Source organism: Leptonychotes weddellii, chromosome 11 (genome assembly GCF_054177405.1).
Source record: "Leptonychotes weddellii isolate Sample4059 chromosome 11, ASM5417740v2, whole genome shotgun sequence".
Lineage (NCBI taxonomy): Eukaryota > Metazoa > Chordata > Mammalia > Carnivora > Phocidae > Leptonychotes > Leptonychotes weddellii.
In genome coordinates, this window is record NC_138379.1 from 32,299,424 (window position 1) to 32,320,916 (window position 21,493).

The window sequence follows — 21,493 nt, forward strand, 5'->3', positions numbered from 1 at the left end:
TTTTTTTTTTAAGATTTTATTTATTTATTTGACAGAGAGAGACACAGCGAGAGAGGGAACACAAGCAGGGGGAGTGGGAGAGGGAGAAGCAGGCTCCCCGCAGAGCAGGGAGCCCGATGCGGGACTCGATCCCAGGACCCTGGGATCATGACCTGAGCTGAAGGCAGTCGCTTAACCAACTGAGCCACCCAGGCGCCCCTAAATGCTTTACATTTTTTATGGAGGATGGAAAGGAGACATGCTGGTTAAGTATATAATAACAGGATGAAAAATGCTTTTCCTCAAAGCGTGTGCATTTTCTCTATTACTGTAAGAAACGACAGGAAATCATAATTTTCCAAATATCAAGGGGTGAAAGATTATACAAACATACACACACACTCTCTCCAGTTAAGCAGGTGAATTGAGTCAGAGATTATAATTAGTCTGGACCAAGAACTGTCCAGATTCTAGGCATCTTCCAACAATAGGCCTTTATTCTTACTCACTAACATATTTTGCTTGTGTAATCATTGCCCAGAAAGACTCCCTAGTGATTTATTTTAGCCAAGAAGTTAAGAAAAGTAATGGTAGCTACAATATAAAACCATTGGGTCAGCTCAGCTACTGAGGTCACAATATTACTCTCCCCAAGTATAGAAGGACTGGGCCTCAGAGCTATGTCCACAAACCATATCAAACAGGGACAGAGTCTTCTAGAAGGGGTTACTGTACCACAGGCAATGAAGCGCAATCAGAACACTGTGTTTCTCTCCTCATGTGGGGATTAAAAGAATGAATGAGAATAAGTGGATAGCCGCCAGGGTTAGTGCAAAATAAAGCAATTTCATATCTCATCAGTTATGTGAAAATGCCAAATAGGCCCTTCTTAGTTTCTAACATATTTTAGAACAATGGCTATGTTCGTTTTGCCTTTTGAATTACAGAGTAACTGTCAAGAAAATCATTTTTAATAATGAAAATGTCACAGGTGGCTCCATTAATTCAGTGATAATGTCATTACAAAACCTCAGCTCACAGAACACAACCACGCTAGAATCCAAACTTGGCAAGGATATGGAACTCGGGGATGGTGAGTAATCCTTCTCATGGTACATGGTACATCTCTGGGGTCATTCCCAGAGCTTGACCTCTGTCCCAGCTGGGGTGGTCAGAACAAGCCCCATTTACATGCCAAAGATGTATTTTCCCACCCTTCTGCGGTAGAAGCTAAATACTTTTCTGCAGTTTTATAATGAAAGCTCAGCTATAAACAATTAATAACCACTGTAATATTTAAATTGCCCTGAATTTTAGGAAGCAGGGACAAACACCTTCCTAGCAAATAAAAAATGAATTTATTCTTATAATGCCATGGAAAGTTATAGGTTTTATATTACAAATTACACATTTTATTACTGAATACTCGACACACTAATTTATTTACTCCAGATTGCAAAATACCACTTTTTTTTTTTTTCTTGCCACAGTTTGGAAACTTTTAAAGTAAGATTATTGATGTAAATTGAATAATAATATAACCTGGGGTTTGGCAAACTGATGCCTACAGTCCAAATTCGGCCAGTTACCTGTTTCTGTAAACAAAGTTTTAATAGAACACAGCATCCCTCATTCATTTACATATTGTCTGTGGCTGTTTTCATCCTCTAATGGCAGAGTTCAGTATGTGAGACAGAGACCGTCTGGCCCTTTACAGAAAACAGGTTTTGATCTCTGATATAAAGGGTAAAATTAAGAGTGGTACTCCGGACCCACCCATCTGTTCTACCTTCTCACGTGCAAATTTATTGTGGTGTGCTATCCAATCTTCTTTACAAAATATTAATTTTGCCTCCAGGTTACATCCCACAACTAGTCCATTAGCCCTCTCTAATTAGCACCTCTCTAATAAAACCTTTAACAGTCATTGAATCCAACTGTCTCATTTTAATGAAGAGGAAATCAGGTCCAGAGAGGGGAAAGGACTTTTCCACACAGCAAATTAATGACCAAATAGGAACTAGACCTTACTCTGGACTTCTATAGCAATGATTTTCCAATATGCTGCTTCCTTGTATCATGAGGAGGCTGAAGGGTAGGATAAAAGGACTTCACACAAACTGAAATCAGAAGGATTCTTGGGGCGACAGTTCTCAAAGTGTGGTCCTCAGACCAGCAGCATTAGAATCTCCCTGGAACTAGCTAGAAATGCAAACTGTTGTGCTCTAACTCAATCTACTGAACCAGAAATTCTAGGGGTAGGGTCAGTAATCAACATTTCACAAGCCCTCCAGGGGATTCTGGTGCAAGGGAAAGTTTGAGAATGTCTGATTGAGAAATAAGGTAACCCGGTCCGTTGGGAAATTAGCATGGCATAACCCTCAAGGTTCTGCAATGAAATGCAGGGCTTGGAACTGCACAGTGGAAGTATGAAGTCGGGGGGGGGGATGGAAAAGAAGACCCTCTTCCTTGACAGGACCACTAGAGTTTTGAGGGGAACTAAACTTGCCACTTTGTTCCTCTTTCAAAGAAAAGGAAACACAATCTTAGGGCTTGCACAGCCAATTCCTTCCATCAGGAACACCCTGAAGGTAGGTAGGAAGGCCAGGAAGGTATTGACAATCCTGCTGGTTAGGTTCAGAGAGCGAAGCAGAGCATTTTTCTGAGTAACCTGCAGGATTTCAGAAAGCTAACCTCTACCCTGGCCCCAGGCACAAGGTGCCTCATCCCTGTTCTTCACTCTATGAGTGAGTGCCACATGGAGAATGGCAGGGTTATTTCATTGTCAGCCCAGTGCAGGTAGAGCTTTCTTCTTGCCTATAGGGAACCCATGAACCCGTTCGGTTTCCCTACCATGGCCACCTTCCTCAGTTTCTGGGCAAAGGCTTAGATGAGGCCAGGTCAAATGGCCAGCATTCCAGAAAATCTCCTGGCAAAAGTCCTCTCCACTTTACCCTCCTTCTGTTTATGATGACATGGAGGGCGACTGGTTATTATTTATGGTATCCATTTCCCTATCCACCTCCATCATTGCCGGAAAAACTCAAGACGTAGTATTGTTCGAGTCTTCAGTATCACATGCAGTTTCAGGATGAACGCCATTCACATTTCAATTAAGAAAGCAAACAAATAAAATAAAACAGTGCTGCAGGAAGCAAAGAAATGAAATCTGGCCTGCATAGCATGTTCTTTTTCTGCCACTGGATTTTCCAGTTACTACTAATAGTAGCTGTAGTAGGTAAAGGTGCAGGAGTAAATACAGTGTCTGACCTTTATCCAGTGTGCACTGGCCTAACTTGTAAACCCTGGCTCTTTCTTTTGTCAGTGACCTGAAATCTTTTGCCCAAGGAAATGGGGCAGCTAAGTCTCAAACGTGCCACTCTTGAGCTTCTTTTCCGCCCACAGAATGAGGGCACACGTTGCCACAGAGGCAGAGTGTCTGACATTACAATTCATCAGGACACATCACTGAATTTCTGTGTTATCTTTCATGTGCTCTTAGCTCTCTATCCCTCATTCAGGTTCTCATCTGTACTCTCCTGAAACTTTACTTCAGCCTCAGTGGTATCTCTCCATTTAGTTTTGATCTCCTCAGTCTTTCTATAGCGCTGTCGATCAGACCTTGATTGGGCCATGCCAATCCTAGACAAAAAGTCACTCATGATCCTCTGCAGCTGATAAATTAAGTCTAAATTCTATCGTTTGGCTGTGTCCCTAGCCTTTATCTCCAGGGTTATCATCAGCTATCCCTTTCCCATACTCTTCTTTTTTCCTGATATTCTAAGCTCAGCACTTGCTTCACATTTTCCTTATCAGAATATATGTAATGTTTTTGCCTCTTTGTTCTTCTCTTCCCTCTGTTTGGGATTCACTTTCCTCACATCTCTCATTGGCTAAATTTCTCATCCTTGAAGGTGTCACTCAAACTTCACCTCCTTATTGCTCTCTGTATCTTCTGAGGATAGGGTATATTTCCCCTTTCTATGCTCCTATAACAAATTGTTCATGATTCTTCCAGGGCATGACTGGTGATTGTTTATGTATCTATTTGCCTGTTCATCTCCATAATCAACAATACAAAGATGACCATTACCTTAAGTCATACGAAAATGCTGCAGTTTCCTAGAAGCTAATAAACCTGAGACCTCTCTCTCTTCCCACATAGCACAGGTAGAAAATAAAGATGTCTTCCTAAAGCCCTTGACAAATTTATAAATGGAAGAGCCAGAGATGGGTATCTGTGAAAAGAAACTGGGCTGTAACTAAGATTTAGGGGTCAAGCTCAGAGAGAGAATCATTTTTCACTCTGGGTATCTGTAGTATGGATAATGCTGGAAGAACATGGGTTCCAAGCAATTCAGCAATCTTTCTGTGCCTAATCAACTAAGTGGTCTAAAGGTGCATAAAAATCACTGTCACTATCAAGGAAGCATATGGAATCTAAACAGAAGCCCAAATCCATTTGTGTTGGCCTGGCTTTATTGTTGAACTCATTAAGTCGTGGATATGTTTCAAGACCTCTTTCAATTGGCATGAAACACTAGTAGCTAACCTGGTGTATTGACTCTTAAGGCCGGTCAGGGTGGGGAGTGGTCTTTAAAATAACTTTGACTCATTTTTGGTAAGTGATTACTTATAGACAGCTCTCTGCAAGGCTCTGAGCTGAGTACTTCAAATATACCTTTATCTTAGTTCACTCTCACAGCAAGTGTGTCCGTAGATATTAACCCAGTCTCACTGATAAAACCCTGGCTCGGAAATGTAAAATATCTTGCAGAGTTCACAGAACCACACCCAGGCAGAGCAATAGGGCTGGGAACCGGTTTCTCAAGTGGAGACCTGGGAATTTTGTCATGGATATCTTAGTTTCACTTCTTCACCACTTAACTTGTGTGAAACGAGTTTCTGTTTCTTCTGTAAAGAGATACTTATATTTACTTCATAAGGTTGTTGTTAAAGTATGAGGGGACACTTACAGTGCCAGACACATGAGAAATGTTAGCTTATTTCTACCTCCACCCTTATGACAGGAGGAAGATCCTGGGGTGGAGGAAGGAATTGCCCAAAAGTATCTATACAGAATTATCAATGACATTGTTCCCCCTACTCTCTCTTCCACACCAGGTCTCTTCATTTCCATGTGTCCTTTATAAATCAAATTAAGACTTGACTTTAGGTAATATGTGGCTAAGGTACAGGAGAAATTATGTTGGGCTATACTATGTACTATCACTCAATAGTACCTATTTAAATGTCCACTTTCATGGATGTCCCAATTATTTATCACAGGTGTTTCATCTGCTTCTTGTCATGGTGAGGATGCCCTGAAATTATATATAGAACCAAAAACTAGGGTAAGACTTTGACAAGAATTTCACTCCAACTCTACCCTTTTCTTCTACTATTTATCAACACTTTCTGTTGAATAACTTATATATATATTATATAGATAGATATATACACACACACACATATATATATAAAGTTAAAATTTTTGTGCTGTATTTTATACCTAAATGGGATAAAATAACACAACTAGATGATAGAACACCTCAGCATAGGTGTTCAACCTTTTCATGTAAAACTTCTATTTCAAGAAAACTTTAAGAAAAAATTCCTACGGTTACGTGCATAAAACGAATGGACTAATGCTGGTGTACTCAGCCCTATAGTGATATTCAGACATCTTGAAGCCCGACATTTTTAAGCAGGTGTTAGATGGGCTGAAAACCTTGTGGAAAAATGCAATTTGTTGTGTAATCCAGGTTACTTTTAAACCATTTAAATATTTAAACCTTCAAATATGAAATTGACCCAAATTATTGGTCTTATTGTAAAGAATTCAAAAGGATAATTGTATGTGATGACATACTAATCTTATTTCAATGTATAATATGCAAAGAAATGTATACATAATACCTACTGTAAAGTCAATGTAGAAATACCAGCTGCTGGCAAGAAAGAAAAGAGAAAATCCTGTAAAGGATTTGAAAGGTCTACATGAATAATGATTTTAAGCCCTGAACTGAAAACATTTTGGAAAGGGTGAAAGAGGAATACTGAGGGCATAAATGTCACTAGCAGGCGTTTCCAGACTTATAGAATTTCGGAGCCAGAAAGAACTTCTGCAATCATCTAGCCAATCTTCTCATTGTACAGCTGAGCAAAGGGGCTTTGATGCTAAGTCATCTGCTCAGGGTCACAAAGCCACTTATTAGCAATGCCAGGAATAGAATCCAGGTCTTCTTGTTCCTGGTAGAATGCCTGGAAGTTCAAAATTCCAAGGAGTTCAAGGGAAGGGAACAGAACCCAGGAATAAGAGTCTAAGGTGAGAAAGGTTGATTTCTGGCTTTGTCAACTTTTAAATTCAACTTTCTTCTAAGTCTAAAGGAGGGAGATGATACTCCATCTTCCAAGTATAATATAAGAGTCATATAGCAGAGTATTTATTTTGAATACTATCTAAAGAGGCTTATTGTCCTTGGATAATATAAGCCCTGGGTCAAAATATGAAGATAAAAGGATTTTAATTCAGTGGCTAAAAAAATCTATGAATAAATACACCAATTTCACTGTTAGCATGCCAGTACATGTTTTATTTATAGTCTCCATCTGAAGGATAATCTTGAAACATCAGTTATTAATCTCCTTATGATATGACAACCCTGTGTATGAGACTGAGTGCCTTCTGACTTCTTGCTTGTATAGTTTTTCTTTTTTTCTTCATAGTCATAAATTCTTTGATTCGTCTTTTAATACGTATTCTACCAACTAAAGCATACAATGTAAGAAGTATTTGTGAGTTCCTAGCTCAAAGGTTTGTCCCCCACCATAGTCTGCAAATAATTGTTCCACTGTCTTTTTACATATTTGAGGAAAGTCTGAAGCCAATCTGAAATTTCCCAAGATACTCTGACCTTATCTGGTCCTCATGCTTATGGAACTAGTACTGGTCCTGATGACTTTATACTGACTGGTCTTGTCCTAGTAAGAGAATACTTTAGGTGTACAAATCACAGTCATCCTTCTCTTTTGTCTGTAAAATTGGTTTTGTTACATTTGTTGTATTCTCTTCAGGAAAGCCCACTGTGTGCTACATTATTACTGTCAGATTCCATATCCATCATGTAATCATGTTTCTTCTCCACCTTTCCCCTCAAAATCGATGGGTTTTCCCCCCATCTCCATGGCATCAGTACAGGTTTGATCCCAAGAAGCTTCTGAGGTAGGCTTCATATTGCATAGCTTTTCCCTTCAACTTATTCTCCAAGAGCCACTCTCCTCTTTCTCTTGTTTAATGATCTTGCCTTTTTGCCTATCTTGTTTGAGCTCTTGCTTTAATTTGAGGGTCTAGAGAAGTTTTATCTAAATTGTTTCTTCAGGGCGCCTGGGTGGCTCACTTGGTTAAGCGACTGCCTTCGGCTCAGGTCATGATCCTAGAGTCCCAGGATCGAGTCCCGCATCAGGCTCCCTGCTCGGTGGGGAGTCTGCTTCTCCCTCTGACCCTCCCCCATCTCATGCTCTCTCTCTCTCATTCTCTCTCTCTCAAATAAATAAATAAAATCTTTAAAAAATAAATAAATAAATAAATAGTTTCTTCAATTGTGTGATCTAATTTTATTCAAGTGGTTATTAATCTGCACTCCCCACCCTGATTTTTGTAATATTTATACCTCAATCCCACATTAGTTTTTTTTTCATGAAGTGAAGGTGGTTCTATCCGAACTTGCCTGAGAATTTCATGATGCCATCACCCTGCCATCATCCTTTTCTCCTGATAACCTAAGCATTGTTCTTTTTTAAATTTCTAATTGAAGTATAGTTGACATACAATATTATATTAGTTTCACATGTCCAACATATTGATTTGACAACTCTATACATTACTCAATATATAAAACACCACAATACCACTATACAATACCACAATAAGTATAGTCACCATTTGTCACCATACAACATTATTGACTATATTCCCTATGCTGTACTTTTCATCTCCATGGTATAACTGGAAGTTTACACCTTTGAAACTCCTACATCTATTTCACCCATCTACCCAACTCCCACTCCTTCAGCAACCATTAGTTTGTTCTCTGTATTTATGATTATGTTTCTTTTTTTGGTTTGTTCATTTGTTTAGATTCCACATGAGTTAAATCATAGGGTATTTATCTTACTCTGACTTATCATAACACTCTCTAGGTCCATCCATGTTGTTGTAAATGGCAAGATTTCATTCTTTTTATGGCTGAGTAATATTCCATCGTTCCATATGTGAGTATGTATACCACATCTTCTTTACCCATTCATCTATTGATGGACACTTGGGTTGCTTCTATATCTTGGCTATTGTAAATAATGTAGCAATAAACACAGGAATGTGTATATCTTTCCAAATTACTGTTTTCATTTTCTTTGGGTAAATACCCAGTAGTAGAATTACTGGATTATATGGCATTTCTAATTTTAACTTTTGAGGAACCTCCCTACTCTTTTCCACAGTGGTTGCACCAATTTACATTCCCACCGACAGTACATAAGGGTTCCCTTTCCTTCACATCCTTGCCAGCATTTGTTTCTTATCTTTTCGATACTGGCCATTCTGACTAGTATGAGGTGATATCTCATTGTGGTTTTGATTTGCATTTCCCTAATAACTAATGATGCTGAGCATCTTTTTATGTGCTTGTTGGCTAACTGTATGTCTTATTTGGAAAAATGTCTATTCAGGTCTCTGGCCATTTTTAATCAGATTATTTTTGGTGTTTAGTCTCAGTTCTTTATTTATTTTGGATATTAGCCCTTTATCAGATACATTATTTGCAAATATCTTCTTCCATTATGTAGGATGCCTTTTCATTTTATTATTGGTTTCCTCTGCTATGCCAAAGAATTTTATTTTGTAACAGTCCCAATGGTTTATTTTTACTTTCGTTTCCCTTAGCCTTAGGAGACATGTCTAGAAAGATGTTATTAAGTCTGATGGTAAAGAAATTACTGCCAATGTTTTCTTTTAAGAGTTTTATGGCTTCAGGCCTCATATTTAGTTCTTTAATCCATTTTGAGTTTATTTTTGTGTATAAGTTTAAGAAAGTGATCCAGTTTTATTCTTTTGCATGTAGCTGTCCAATTTTCTCAACACCATTTATCAAAGAGACTGACTTTTCACCATTATATATTCTTGCTGCTTTTGTTCTAGATTGACCACTTAAGTGTGGATTCAATTCTGGGCTCTCTATTCTTTTCCACTGACCTATGTCTATTTTTGTGCCAGTACCATACTGTTTTGGTCAATATAGCTTTATGGTATATCTGAAATCTGGGATTGTGATACCTCCAGACTTGTTCCTTCCCAAGATTGCTTTGTGGTTCCATACAAATTTTAGGATTATTTATTCTAGCTTTATGAAAAATACTATTGATATTTTGATAGGGATTGCACTGAATCTGTAGACTGCTCGACTCTGCTTCTTTTAACAGTAAGCCTTCACCCTTTGTTGGCTTATGTAATTCTGCTATTATGTGATTTGGTTTTATGTGAATTTGAAACAAGAGTATGGTTAAAGAACCAGGATTTATGTCCCAGCCTTGATTTTACTTCTTAGTCTTCAAGTTGATGCTATTGTAATCCATTTGGATGCTTAAGTACCGAAGCTATTTCTTATGAAATTAGAATAAGACACTTTCAGATGCAAATAATGGAAAGAAAAAAGCGGGGTCACATATAAGTTTGTCTTTTGGGAATGTCCTACAGAATTTTATTTAGGATTTTTAATTTAGCTCCTAAATCCAGGCCCTCCTCTCCCTCTACAAGCTCTTGAAGCTATGCTATTAATGAGTAATAAATGCAACTGGAAAATAAACCAGCCAAAGATTTATGTAAAGAAATCTTCCTGTACTTTATTCATTAAGAGGTGGGGGGTGGGGGTGATAGAGGGGAGTTATATTAACAGTATAGGATTACAAGGATTGTTCATCTCTTATGGCAATTTCAAATTGTCATGACTTTGGAGAGATTTTAGGAGTCAAAGCAGAATATATCAACGTACACTGTTTGGATTATTAGCATGATTAATTAACGAAACTTTGGTAAGTTTAGTGATTGGTAAGTTCCCTCCCATGGGCTTAAATAAAACAAAAACTAAAAAATTTTGGTTTCATACTCTAGTCAAAGACTCAACTAAAATATCTTGCTTATTCCAGGGGCTGGTGACCTATAAAACCTAAAAAGGATTTGGGGTCAGGTTGTTGTTCCTCATAAGTTTGGGGAAAACACTATTTTCTAGAGAACTAATAAAGGAATTATTAGTTGTTTTGCTGGCTGAATGGAGACCTAATTGCCAATCCCTTCCACAAAACTTCCTCAACGATTCTAAACCACAACAAGCTTTTCCTTTGCTAAAACCTTTGCCCTTTGAGTCAGCGCCCCACACGATCATTAATATAGTACAAAGTTTAGAGTTTGAGCTCAGTCAAGTTGGATTGACTGCTTAATTGGTTTTAAATATATCAACAGGTATCCATCTGTAGAGTGTTATAGGACATGTGGCCAGATAAGAAAACTATGAAATTTGAGGCAAGCCAGTAGAATTCAACTCCCTGCTTAGATATTTATATCCTGCGATATTTAGGGCACATTATTTGCCCTAAAACTTAAAACTTTATCTTTCGAAGCTGTGTTATAAGAATTAAGTGTGATGCTGTTTTTAAATTACAGAGTGCTTGGAACATAGGAGGTACTCAGAAAAGGGGGTCACTGGACCTATGTTTGGATGTGTGGAACTAGATGAATATATAAGATAAAAAATGAGCTTTATGGGGTGATGATCTAAACACTTGGTTTAGCTTTCCTAAATAGGGGCCCCCAGGTCTTTTGGAGGTGTAGCAGACTTAAAGGCAGGTGAGTGAATTGAATGACTTTTCAACTCTGTTTCCAGAGAGAACTCTGAATTTATCAGGACACCAGCTCCCTAAGAGGCTACTAAACAAGTCATTTCTCATGATTCCCATGACCATAAAGCGCAAGATTAAAAAGTTCCATCCCAAAAGATATAAAAAATACAATGCAAGAGCTACAGTAAAGTAATATCAAAGGAAAATGAATAGGCAAGATCAACAAAAGAAGAAATAAAGCACAAGGAAATCAAACATTTTAATAGGCCCATTCTGCAAAGCATAAAGCAAAACTGGGTGATGACAGAATTTTATTTTCATAAGCATTAAACTCACTTTTCCAAACAACTTAATGTAAGGAATAGCCAGCCCAGCAATGCGAACAGAAAGAAGATATCATTTACCAGAAGGCCTCATACTATCATTACCATTTGTTCAGAATAGAGGTCCACCTGTCTCTGACCACTGGAAATAAGCCTGTGAGCCTTGCTTTTCTGGATGATGTCACCACAAAAATGAGCAAGTTCCTGCAGGTGATCATTTCAGGCAAAGAGCAGTTTTAATCAGCAAGTCTGTGTATGGGATAAGGGCTCATTAAAGCTCTCACCCAACCAGCATGAAAGGCACTGCAGGTTCTCGGTGGGAGGACTAACATTGGCTTCTCTGCCCCACTCCCTCTGTGCTCTGCTGTCTCTTCTCAACTACACACCTCACTTCTCACTAACAGCATGATCAATTCAAAACAGGTTTGCCTGCCACTCAGCATCATCATTAGCTGTAGCATGGATCAGAACAGGAGAAGTCTTTTCAGAAACTACAGGAGACCCACAAGTCAATACCTGGGGGAAAGAGGTGGAGTGGAAGAGAAGAGAGTGAAGGAAGGAAAAGAACAGTTACAATTCCTGCTGCACTCTATTAGCCTCACCTTGCAGGAACAGACAGAACACCTGTCTTCTTTCAAGGTCCACACCTGTCCATTGCGCTTCAGTCCTCCTTCATGGGGGCAGTCGCCAGAGCAGGAGGGCCCAGAGGGACAGAGGCAGTCAAAGCCCCCTGCCAGGTTAATGCAGGCAGAATCATTCCAACAGGTATGAGTTCTTAAGGCACATTCATCAATGTCTGCAATAAAGAAGGCACAGAGTTTAGAATCTAGCCAGGACTGTTATTAGAAAATAGTAATCCTTTACAATAGCATTGATTAACATTCCTGAGCATTTACCTTGTGCCAGGTACTGTGCCAAGCTGTTCACATGCATTATCTCATTTACTCTACAAAGCAGCTCTGTGTAGGAGCATCTTTTCTTATCTCTATTTTGCAAATAATGAGGCTGAGGCTCACAGAAGTGAAATAACATGCCTACTGTCATATAGCTAATTAGTGGCAGGTCTGATACTCGAACCTGCAGCTCTTGGACTCCAATTACTAAATTATCCAGTAGCAGCTCTAAACTAGTTTTAGGATATTCTCAAGAACTATACCATCCAGAGGCCATAAATAGTGCTAATTCATTAACAGTGTAGATACATCCTATGGATATCTGGGTCTTTTAGTAAAGGTGTGAATAGATTAGCCACTGAGTAGGAACAAGTGGGCAATTAGGACAACCCTGAGCCAATTAGACTGCCCATCCTGGTAGGTGTCTTACCTAATCGAATCCCCTTCATCCGAAGGGCCAAAAGCATTTTTGTCCCCCCCGCCGACACACACACACAAAACCATCTGAGAGCTATCGTATGCATGGCATGGATGCTGATGGAAGACACACATATATTTTGCTGTTTTTGAATGACAGCTAAATATGGAAGGAAAGCATAAATCCAGTCAGCCTTCCCTGACATTCAAAGCTTGAGTGACCTTAACAACATCCCAAACACAGAGCTGTCCAGTTCTGGTTTGAGCCTTTTCCCGGTGGGCCATCTATTACCACAAAAGGCAGCCAATTCCATCACTGAATAACTCTTTTAGAAATGTCTTCCTTAAATGGAAATGAAATCTATTTTCCAGTTACTTCTACTTACTGGTCCTAGCTCTGAGACCACTTAAGAAAAGTTTACTTGATTTTTCTTATCTATGACAGACTTTACACTATGTAAAGATACTACTGGTCATATGTCTGTTGGAGTCTTCTACTCCACTGATTAATCTACTGCCATGTCCTTAAAATATCCTTCAGATGATGATAACACTGATTCCAATACATTTTTACCAAGTATTCTAGGCACAAGGTTTTTTTGCACACTGGGTATTAGAAATGTTGATGATGACATGTAAGACACTGTCCTTACAACAGTGATAAGGATGAACACAGGAGTACACAGAGATAACTATTGGTAGGCTTCTGATTGGGGGGGTTAAAGATTTATTTATTTGAGGGGGGCAGGGGCAGAGGGAGAGGAGGAAAGAGTCCTAAGCAGACTCCACATGGAGCATGGAGCCTGACCTAGGGCTTGATTCCATGACCCCAACTGAAACCAAGAGTCAGTGGCTCAACCAACTGCACCACTCAGGTTTAACCCCCTCTAGTAAGTTAGATTAAGAACAGTATAAATTAACTTAATCTACATCCTAAATTTTGAGTTAAATATGTACAAGGCATTTGGTTAAGGGTTATAGCTAAATAAAAGAAAAAAATAACTGTAAGTGGCCTTTTCTCTTAAAGTACTCAAAGCAATAAAGTGCTTAAAAAGGCATAATATCAATTTTACTGGTAGTACGCTGTGCTTGTGTATTGTTTCAAAGTTTTTCAAAGCTTTTCCATGAGTTATGCCATATGATTGCAAGATGGAAATAGTTACTCCAATTTACAAAAGAGGAAACTAAGGCACAGAGATGAGTAAGTGGTCAGACATCTAGTACCATGTTGGAGCAAGGGATGTATCCTGGGCCTTCCAACATATGCAGGAGAGTTCTTTTCTGTGCCAACTCAAGGTCTAAAGTCATCTTTCAGAATACTAGAATGTTGTGTGATTTTATCTACTTTCAACTATTTACCATCTAGATATTGCAACTCATTTTCAAAGATAAGATCTTACATGGATCCTCTTTAGTTGAAATTCTGAGAATATAATGACTCAAAATTCGCTAGAATTTTGAAACTACTGTGACTTAAAAATAATGAGAAAGAAATGACCTATCTTTCCTTGCTGACTGCATTCACTGTTACTGGTATAAAACTTGGTTTCAGAGCAGAGGTACAAAGTAGAAAGTGTTACGGAGTTCATACAATATTTTTAGAAGCTAATTTATTCCAAGATTTGTTTTTTGTCTTTGTCCCATCTAATGTAGCCTCAGTAAAGATATTATTATATGGTTTCACTTATTTGTGGAACATAAGGAATAGCATGGAGGACATTAGGAGAAGGGAGGGAAAAATGAAGGGGGGAAATCGGAGGGAGAGGTGAACCATGAGAGGCTATGGACTCTGAGGAACAAACAGGGTTTTAGAGGGGAGGGGGGAGGGAGGGATTGGTTAGCCTGGTGATGGGTATTAAGAAGGGCACGTACTGCATGGAGCACTGGGTGTTATACGAAAACAAAGGATCGTGGATCACCACATCAAAAACTAATCATGTATTGTATGGTGACTAACGTAACACAATAAAATTTTAAAAAGATATTAAATTAATGAAAAATGATTCCTCCCTTGAAAACTGTGGAAATGAACCCAACTTAAATTACCTAGATCACAAGTCAACTATAATCTGACCTCAGTTACATCTTCACTGTTCCTCATCGTGCCCGTGTTGTTCTCAACACATTTGACCATAAGGTGCTCCTACCTAGAAAACTTTCTCATCTCCCCAGTCTTCTTCCTCTAACTCTTCCCACTAAAAGTAGCATTGGATGTGGGAATCAAGTGACCCCTGTTTGAAACCATGCTCTTCCATTTAATTGAGTGCTTACTATGTACAAGGCATTTTACACATGACTGTATGTCTTTGGTCACATTACTTAGCCTCTCTGACACTTATTTATCACCTGTTTAAAACCATACCCAACTAGTTTATGTTATTTATTTATTTATTTATTGAGAAAGAGGGGGAGAGAGAGAGAGAGAGGGAAGGAGAGTGGGGGAGGGGAAGGGGCATAGAGCCTGGAGCCCGGCTCAGTCTCACAACCCTGAGATCATAACCTGAGCCAAAATCAAGAGTTGGAAGCTTAACCAACTGAATCACCCAGGCACCCCAATTTATGGTCTTTTCAAAATAAAACTGCAGATAACATAAGAACTCAAATATTTGTTTCTTGACTTAAAGAACATGGATATTTAAGACAAAGTTCAAGCCCTACCTCCTCAATTAAGCATCTCCCAATATTATGCCAATTCACAGTAATCATTCACCTCCTTGAACTCTCGTTGCAGTGACAATGTTGGTGGTATATCCTATCTTAGAATAATACTAAAGTGGTATGTTTGCATTATTCTCACTCCTCGGTTTTTGCTAAAGTGATAATTAAAATATTCAGTATTACACTTCTCTCATCATATTTACAATCTAGTTTGGATGTCCAGGAGATACAGATGGAAAGTAAACTGATAGATAAACTGATGGCTCATCACACATGTAATCATAAAAAATAAAATTCAGATTTCTCTGAACTCTGTCTTAGCTCAGCTCTTCACACTTGTCCCTGACTATTGCCTTAGCCTCCTATCTGGTCTCCCTGACTCCAGTCACTTCTCACTCTAATCCCATGATTTTTTATTGTGGGCTCAATAGAAACATCTGAGGAGCCTTTAAAAAGTACTGGTGCCCAGGATCACTACCACTAGACTCTGATTTAATTGGTGTAAAGTAGGATCCAGACTTCTGGGCTCTGTTCAGCCAGATGAGAATCACTACTCTAAATACCTTTCACAGGGGAGTGGTGTTCTAAAAAGCAAATTTGTCCATGTCACTCCTCTGCTTACTACCTGTCAGTAGTTCTCTGACGTTTATAATGGAAGATTTAAACTCCTGGAATATCATATAAGCCTTGATCTAACATTTCAATTGTTAGCTTTTGTCTCATCCCCTTTTTGTTCAAAAGCAATGGGTTATCCACAAAGAGTTCATGTTGTTTCCTCTGTCTGTGCCTTGGACATGCATTTTCTTATTATGGGAGTGCTCACCCCATCCCTACTCTACTTTTTTTTAGCCTGTATGGAATGGGCTGACATACAAATTAACTAATTAATAAGGTAAGCACTTCCCTTCCTATGCTATCTTCATTCCTGTGCAGTCTTCAAAATCAGAATCAAGCATCACCATTCCTCATTCTGCAAAACAGTCACTATTGACTCTACTTTATCCGCAATGCTATCCTTGCATTTATCTCTTAGGAGTTACGTATTTAATATACCCAACCCCATAGACAGAGAGTGAGCTCATTGAGGGCAAGGACTAAATCTTTTTTCCGTCTTCTCTACTCAGTGCCAAGTACACCAGAATGCACTGTGGCTGTACAATGTATTTATTTAACTTACTTAAATCTAGGAAGTCTATAAACTCATTACTATTATAAAGCCTATTTTACAAAAATTTGGTCTTATGGGTGTTCAGTAAGCATAAGACATAAATGCAACCTTCCCCTTCAGGGAACACATTTTATTGTTGAGTTTTCATCTGGGAAAGCCCATAAGTCTGGTTCAAAGTACAATAAATATAGCACAATAGTAACCACATTGAAATAGGAAGGCAACCTTCCTTCTTCCCTCTCCACTCCAGTTTCCTGCCAAATGCTTGAGGACAAGGACAAGGAAGGTCCACTAACAAAGCACTTCAGAAACTGTCTGGAAGAGTAATTTCAAGATTCCAACCAGTAGCTACAAAAGGATCTTTAACTTATGGTCTTCTCTAAAATCATCTCTAAATTGGCAATTAATGGCCAACTATAATCTGATTTTTTAACATTTGGTTACTTTTGCATTTACAAAGTTGCAAGCATATTGGCAGTGTTTTCCTCTCATAAATTAAGAAAACCTGAGCATAAAGATGAACACACCTCGTGTGTGCAATAAAAGCAGGGGACTAAATCTGGATTTGCTTTTGCTTCTCCAAAATGAAAGGATTTCACAGTTGAATATAGGACCATATTGCCTACAGAGTTCCATGTAATTGCTTTACTTATGACACAGAAATCTAATTCTGCTTCCATGCAATTTAACAGATTTATGGAAAGCCAGATGTTAGCAATTATGGAAACCGACATCATTCATATTCTTGGTAATACAGACCTGTTTGCTCTGCACAAAGCCAACTTAATCTATTATACATATCCCAAGGCATCCAAAGGGAAGAGGCACCCTATTTACATATTGCAACTGTTGTTCTCTGCTGAGCAAACACAAAGACATTCACCCATGATACTTACCCAAATCATCTGACAGCCCTCCAATGACAAAGAGGCAATGAAACAAAAATCAGGCAAAATATTCCACACTCAAATCTATAATCATTAAAGTGTACTTGTTTTTTCTTATTGTAAGTAATGGCTTTCTGTGATTTCCTTGTGTTTCTCCTTGTAAATTCATTATTTAAATGCTCCATGCTCAGATGAGAATTTCCTCAATAAAATTCTATGGCTAAGCTTACATTAGAACTAATTTTCTTGCATTGACATTTTCACAGTTTCTGAAAGCTGTTATTATTGTACTCAATTTTGCTTTAAAAAAAAAGTCTGGTCGTGCCTAGTCAATCTGCTTTGTTCTTTAATTTGAGGTTCTTAGGTTATTTGGTCATGTAAGAAAACACAATTCAGAAATGTTTGTATCAGCAGCAATCAAACCAATCCCAGCCTAGCCCCAAACAATTTTCCTACCCTTTGAGAAAAGTGGCTCTGCAGAAATTTTAATAGCACAACTGTAATGGTACCTGCCTCAGGAGCTAAAAGTTCTGCAGGTTGATTTCAGAGATCAAGGGAAACATTTTTGTCAGGGGTTTGGTAGCGGTTAGGTCAAAGGAGTGAATTTTTTCATAATCCCATATTCCACTTTCTTGAATAACTTTCATAACACATCTAGTCTTACTTCCAAACTCAAAACAGGTGATGTGTCAGAAAACAAAATTTAACCTGGGGTTTGAATATCCAGCTGTGTGTGTGCTCTGACTTGGAAATCATTACCAGGCATTAGTAGCTTGGGAATGAGAACAGAGCTTGGGGGTTTATTAATGATAGACAAGATAGGGTGCAGATGCCTCTCCCATAGCTAAAGCAGTATTGCTTCTTTCACGGTGGTGCACATCAGCAAAATAAGTGAAAGAAACAAGAAGATAAATCTGAGGTCTGAAGTGGCTTGCAAAACACAAGGCTAATGAAATTGTAACCTGCACAGAAAGTTTCAGGTCCAGAATAAGAGAGGTGATAGCCATGTTCTATTGTGTGCTAGTCACACTGTAATTGGATATCATGTTCCTTTTAGAACACAGACTATTAGAGATGGGGTTGACACACACAGGACCCATCAGAAGAGATCCAAAAGCATAATGAGGGACTTAAACTCATCTCAGTTTAATGAAACATGAGGCGTTCAGCCTGAAAAGGTAAAGACTAAAAGAAAAGTGAGCCGTAGCTTGGTCTCTTTGAGATGCCGCTACGCATCTCTTACGAAGAAGTTCCAATGTCCTTCCAGTGTCAACTCTTCTTTGTTCCAGCCTCCACCGCTTCTTGAGTCAGGAAGAAACCCTTTCCTACGGTGTTTCTCTTACTGCTCAGTGTGTAATTTTGTTACTCTCCAACGAGTCTTGCCCTTTTCCTTTAATTGAGTAGCCTCTCTCTTTAAGCAAAGGAAAAAGAAAAACAAAACAAAACAGCTTGTTTGGGCTCACCCTTTCCTTACCTATTCCCTAGAGCCAGCTCTTGGTTCCCAGTGTCTACCACTAGCAGGCACCTCCATTTATGCATCTTCATCCTCTCCTAAATGTTTGCAATCTTCCAAGCGACCCTCTCAAAGTCTAAATCCTGAAGTTTCTCATGACCATTAGTTTACAAACCCATCACCCTTTAATCAGTAACAATTATTTGTTGCAATATTTGCCATTTCAATCTAAGTGTTCTCTTCTTGACCCTTGTGGGATATGATATTGCCCTATTCATCCTCTTACCTCTTCATTCATCCAATCACTAATCACCAGTCATCAATTTACGAAGTACACATGTATTTACTGAGCATCTACTCTGTCCTAGACGTAGTGCTAGGGACTGGGGATAAAACAGGCAAAGAATACAGTCCCTACGAGTAAGGACCTTGTAGACTTCTCCAATTTTTTAAGTTGTTAACATTTCCCAAGGTTCCATCTCTGGTTGTTGGCTCTCTTTCTCCTCAGTGGAAGAGGTATAACATACCAACTAAAAGCCTGACCTTTGGAATCCAGCAGCTCTGGGTGCCAGTTAATGTGACCAGTTGTCCCAGTTTGCCTAGGACTGAGGGGTTCCCTGAGATAGCTGACCTTCAGTGCTACAACTAGGAAACTTCTAGGCAAATGGGGACAAATGAGTCACCTGCACCCCAGTCCCAGCCCTACAACTATTGTTTGTATGACTCTGGTAAATTTACTTAACATCGCTGAACCTTGATCCTACATTTGAAAAATGTGGATAAATAATAACTCCTGGGACAATCTGGTAATTTCAGTAAGCATGTAGTACAATGCTTATCATGTAGTAATTTCTCAAAAATGATTAGCTGTTATTGTTGTTCTTGATCATACTGTTTCTATATTTTTTCTCTCATAGTGTTCATCTTATCTCATGAATTCCCCTGTCCCATCATTTCAGGATATACTCAAATTCACACCACCAGTCCTGAGCTCTTTTTAAGCTGACACCTTCATCTGTTCACTGAGGATTTCCACTTGAATTCTATCTAAATTTTCACACAAATTCTCATGGATTTGATCAGTACATTATCCAGCCAAACCCAGAAATGCTAACACTCTAAGATCTCTCTGAGCCCTGATCAGTACATCTGGTGTTAATATTAAGTGACTAACATTAAAAGAATACAGTTTTTCGATACTCCATGGACTTGCCCTGGTCACAGACCACCTTTATAGGCTATACAAATTTAGGTGTTCTACTGCAGATGGAGAAAACAATTCCTTCTAAGTAAGAAAACAAGAGTAGAATAAAAGCAGAATAGCTTTCTAAATCAACCAAGTTGGTTTACTTTCTGCCATGAATAACTCATGCTTCTTTAACTAGTGATTAAATCTGTTTAAAATCAATGTAATTCTGACCAGTAGAGAAAATAAAAAATCTATAAATACTGAAATACTTGCTATCCAAAGAGAATTTTACTGCACAGAGAGGTTATCTAGTATTGATGCCAACACCTTAGATTTATGTTTTTATATATCTGCTTATAGGTAAGAGGGTGGGTTATGGTAGAGCTGCATCTGCATCCCAGAGTAGAACAGTGATGCTTTTACAAGCTCCTAAATGCCTAACACTGAACCATACATGTTCTATTGTCATATTCATTTTATTGTAAAACAAAGTTTCACCCTCAACTGAAAAGAATTTCCCTCTTGCACTTTAATTTTATATCTTTGTTATGTTACATCATATGCAGAGCTGTGGATGTACTTTTCTAACTTCCTTATTCATTCAGAAGGAATAGTCTGGTTTTATTTACCTTTGTGTGTCCCACAGCACCTTTACAGTGTCTTTCGCCTGCTATGAATTACATGCACATGTGTTACATTTGAATCTGGTTGAGCTGTGATTTAAAAAAGAACCCTTGTCCTTTGGGGACCTCTGTTTTCTCTTTGGTAAACAATAGGAATTGTATATTTTCTAAGATCTTGTCCATTTCCAGTTGGTATGATTACTTTTTACCTTTGTAGGACTGTTTGTAATTCTAGTGTTAGACTATGCATGGTAACAGATGGAGAACAGGATAGAGGAGAAGGGAAGAACCCAGCTTCAGGATGACAAAGAGTATTTTTAGAATTAAACAGTTTTTCCTGGACAGTCAATATTTACTGAAATATCTCTTATCTCTCTTAATGAGTGTTCACAAGCAGGTGCCAAATAGAGAAAGTAATGAAGAGAGAAACATGGTTTTTCTATCTGCTTTGAAGCCTTGGAAAATGAAGTCCTTGGTGACAAATACACATGGGGAATCCAGGTGGGGTGAAAACCAAAACTAACCCTCTATTTTGACAAATCATTCTTTCAAACAAGTGTCAGATGAGAAATTATTTCTTCACAGAGAGGTTACAAAGTAATTTCATTTACTACCAGAAACATCCTACAACTTACAGAGAAATCAAAGGTCAAAAAAACATTGTCACTGGTACAATTCTAAAACCAGGTCTCAATCTAAACAACAAGACGGTCCGATTATAGACCCTAAGAATTCAGAGACCTTCTGTGCCTATTATTTATTGTCTCCTTCAATCACTCTTTATTTTGGCCCCTAACTTCTAGGAAGTTGTCAAAGCTCTTCCCAAAACTCTTCCTCAGTAGAAGGAGAGTTAGGACAATGACGAAGGATAACAATTTGGACAATTGTGCCAAGAAGGGCAGTATCTACTGAAAGAACTAGCAAGCTATAAATAAATCTTAACGTCATCTGGTGGTGTCTTTTCTTGGATGATCTCTTGTCTTGGATCTTCTCCCTCTCTTCATATTTCT

The 21,493-nt window shown here is 38.5% G+C and overlaps 1 protein-coding gene across 2 annotated transcripts in view; it reads right to left on the bottom strand.

Moving 5' to 3' along the window:
- The window catches only part of NELL1 (neural EGFL like 1), a 794,543-nt gene that overhangs the window by 7,965 nt on the left and 765,085 nt on the right, over positions 1-21,493 (bottom strand). For both annotated transcript variants that reach the window (XM_081798460.1, XM_081798459.1), the window contains one exon: positions 11,798-11,991. In XM_081798460.1, the coding sequence (XP_081654586.1) occupies positions 11,798-11,991 (194 nt within the window). The remainder of the gene's footprint in view (positions 1-11,797; positions 11,992-21,493) is intronic.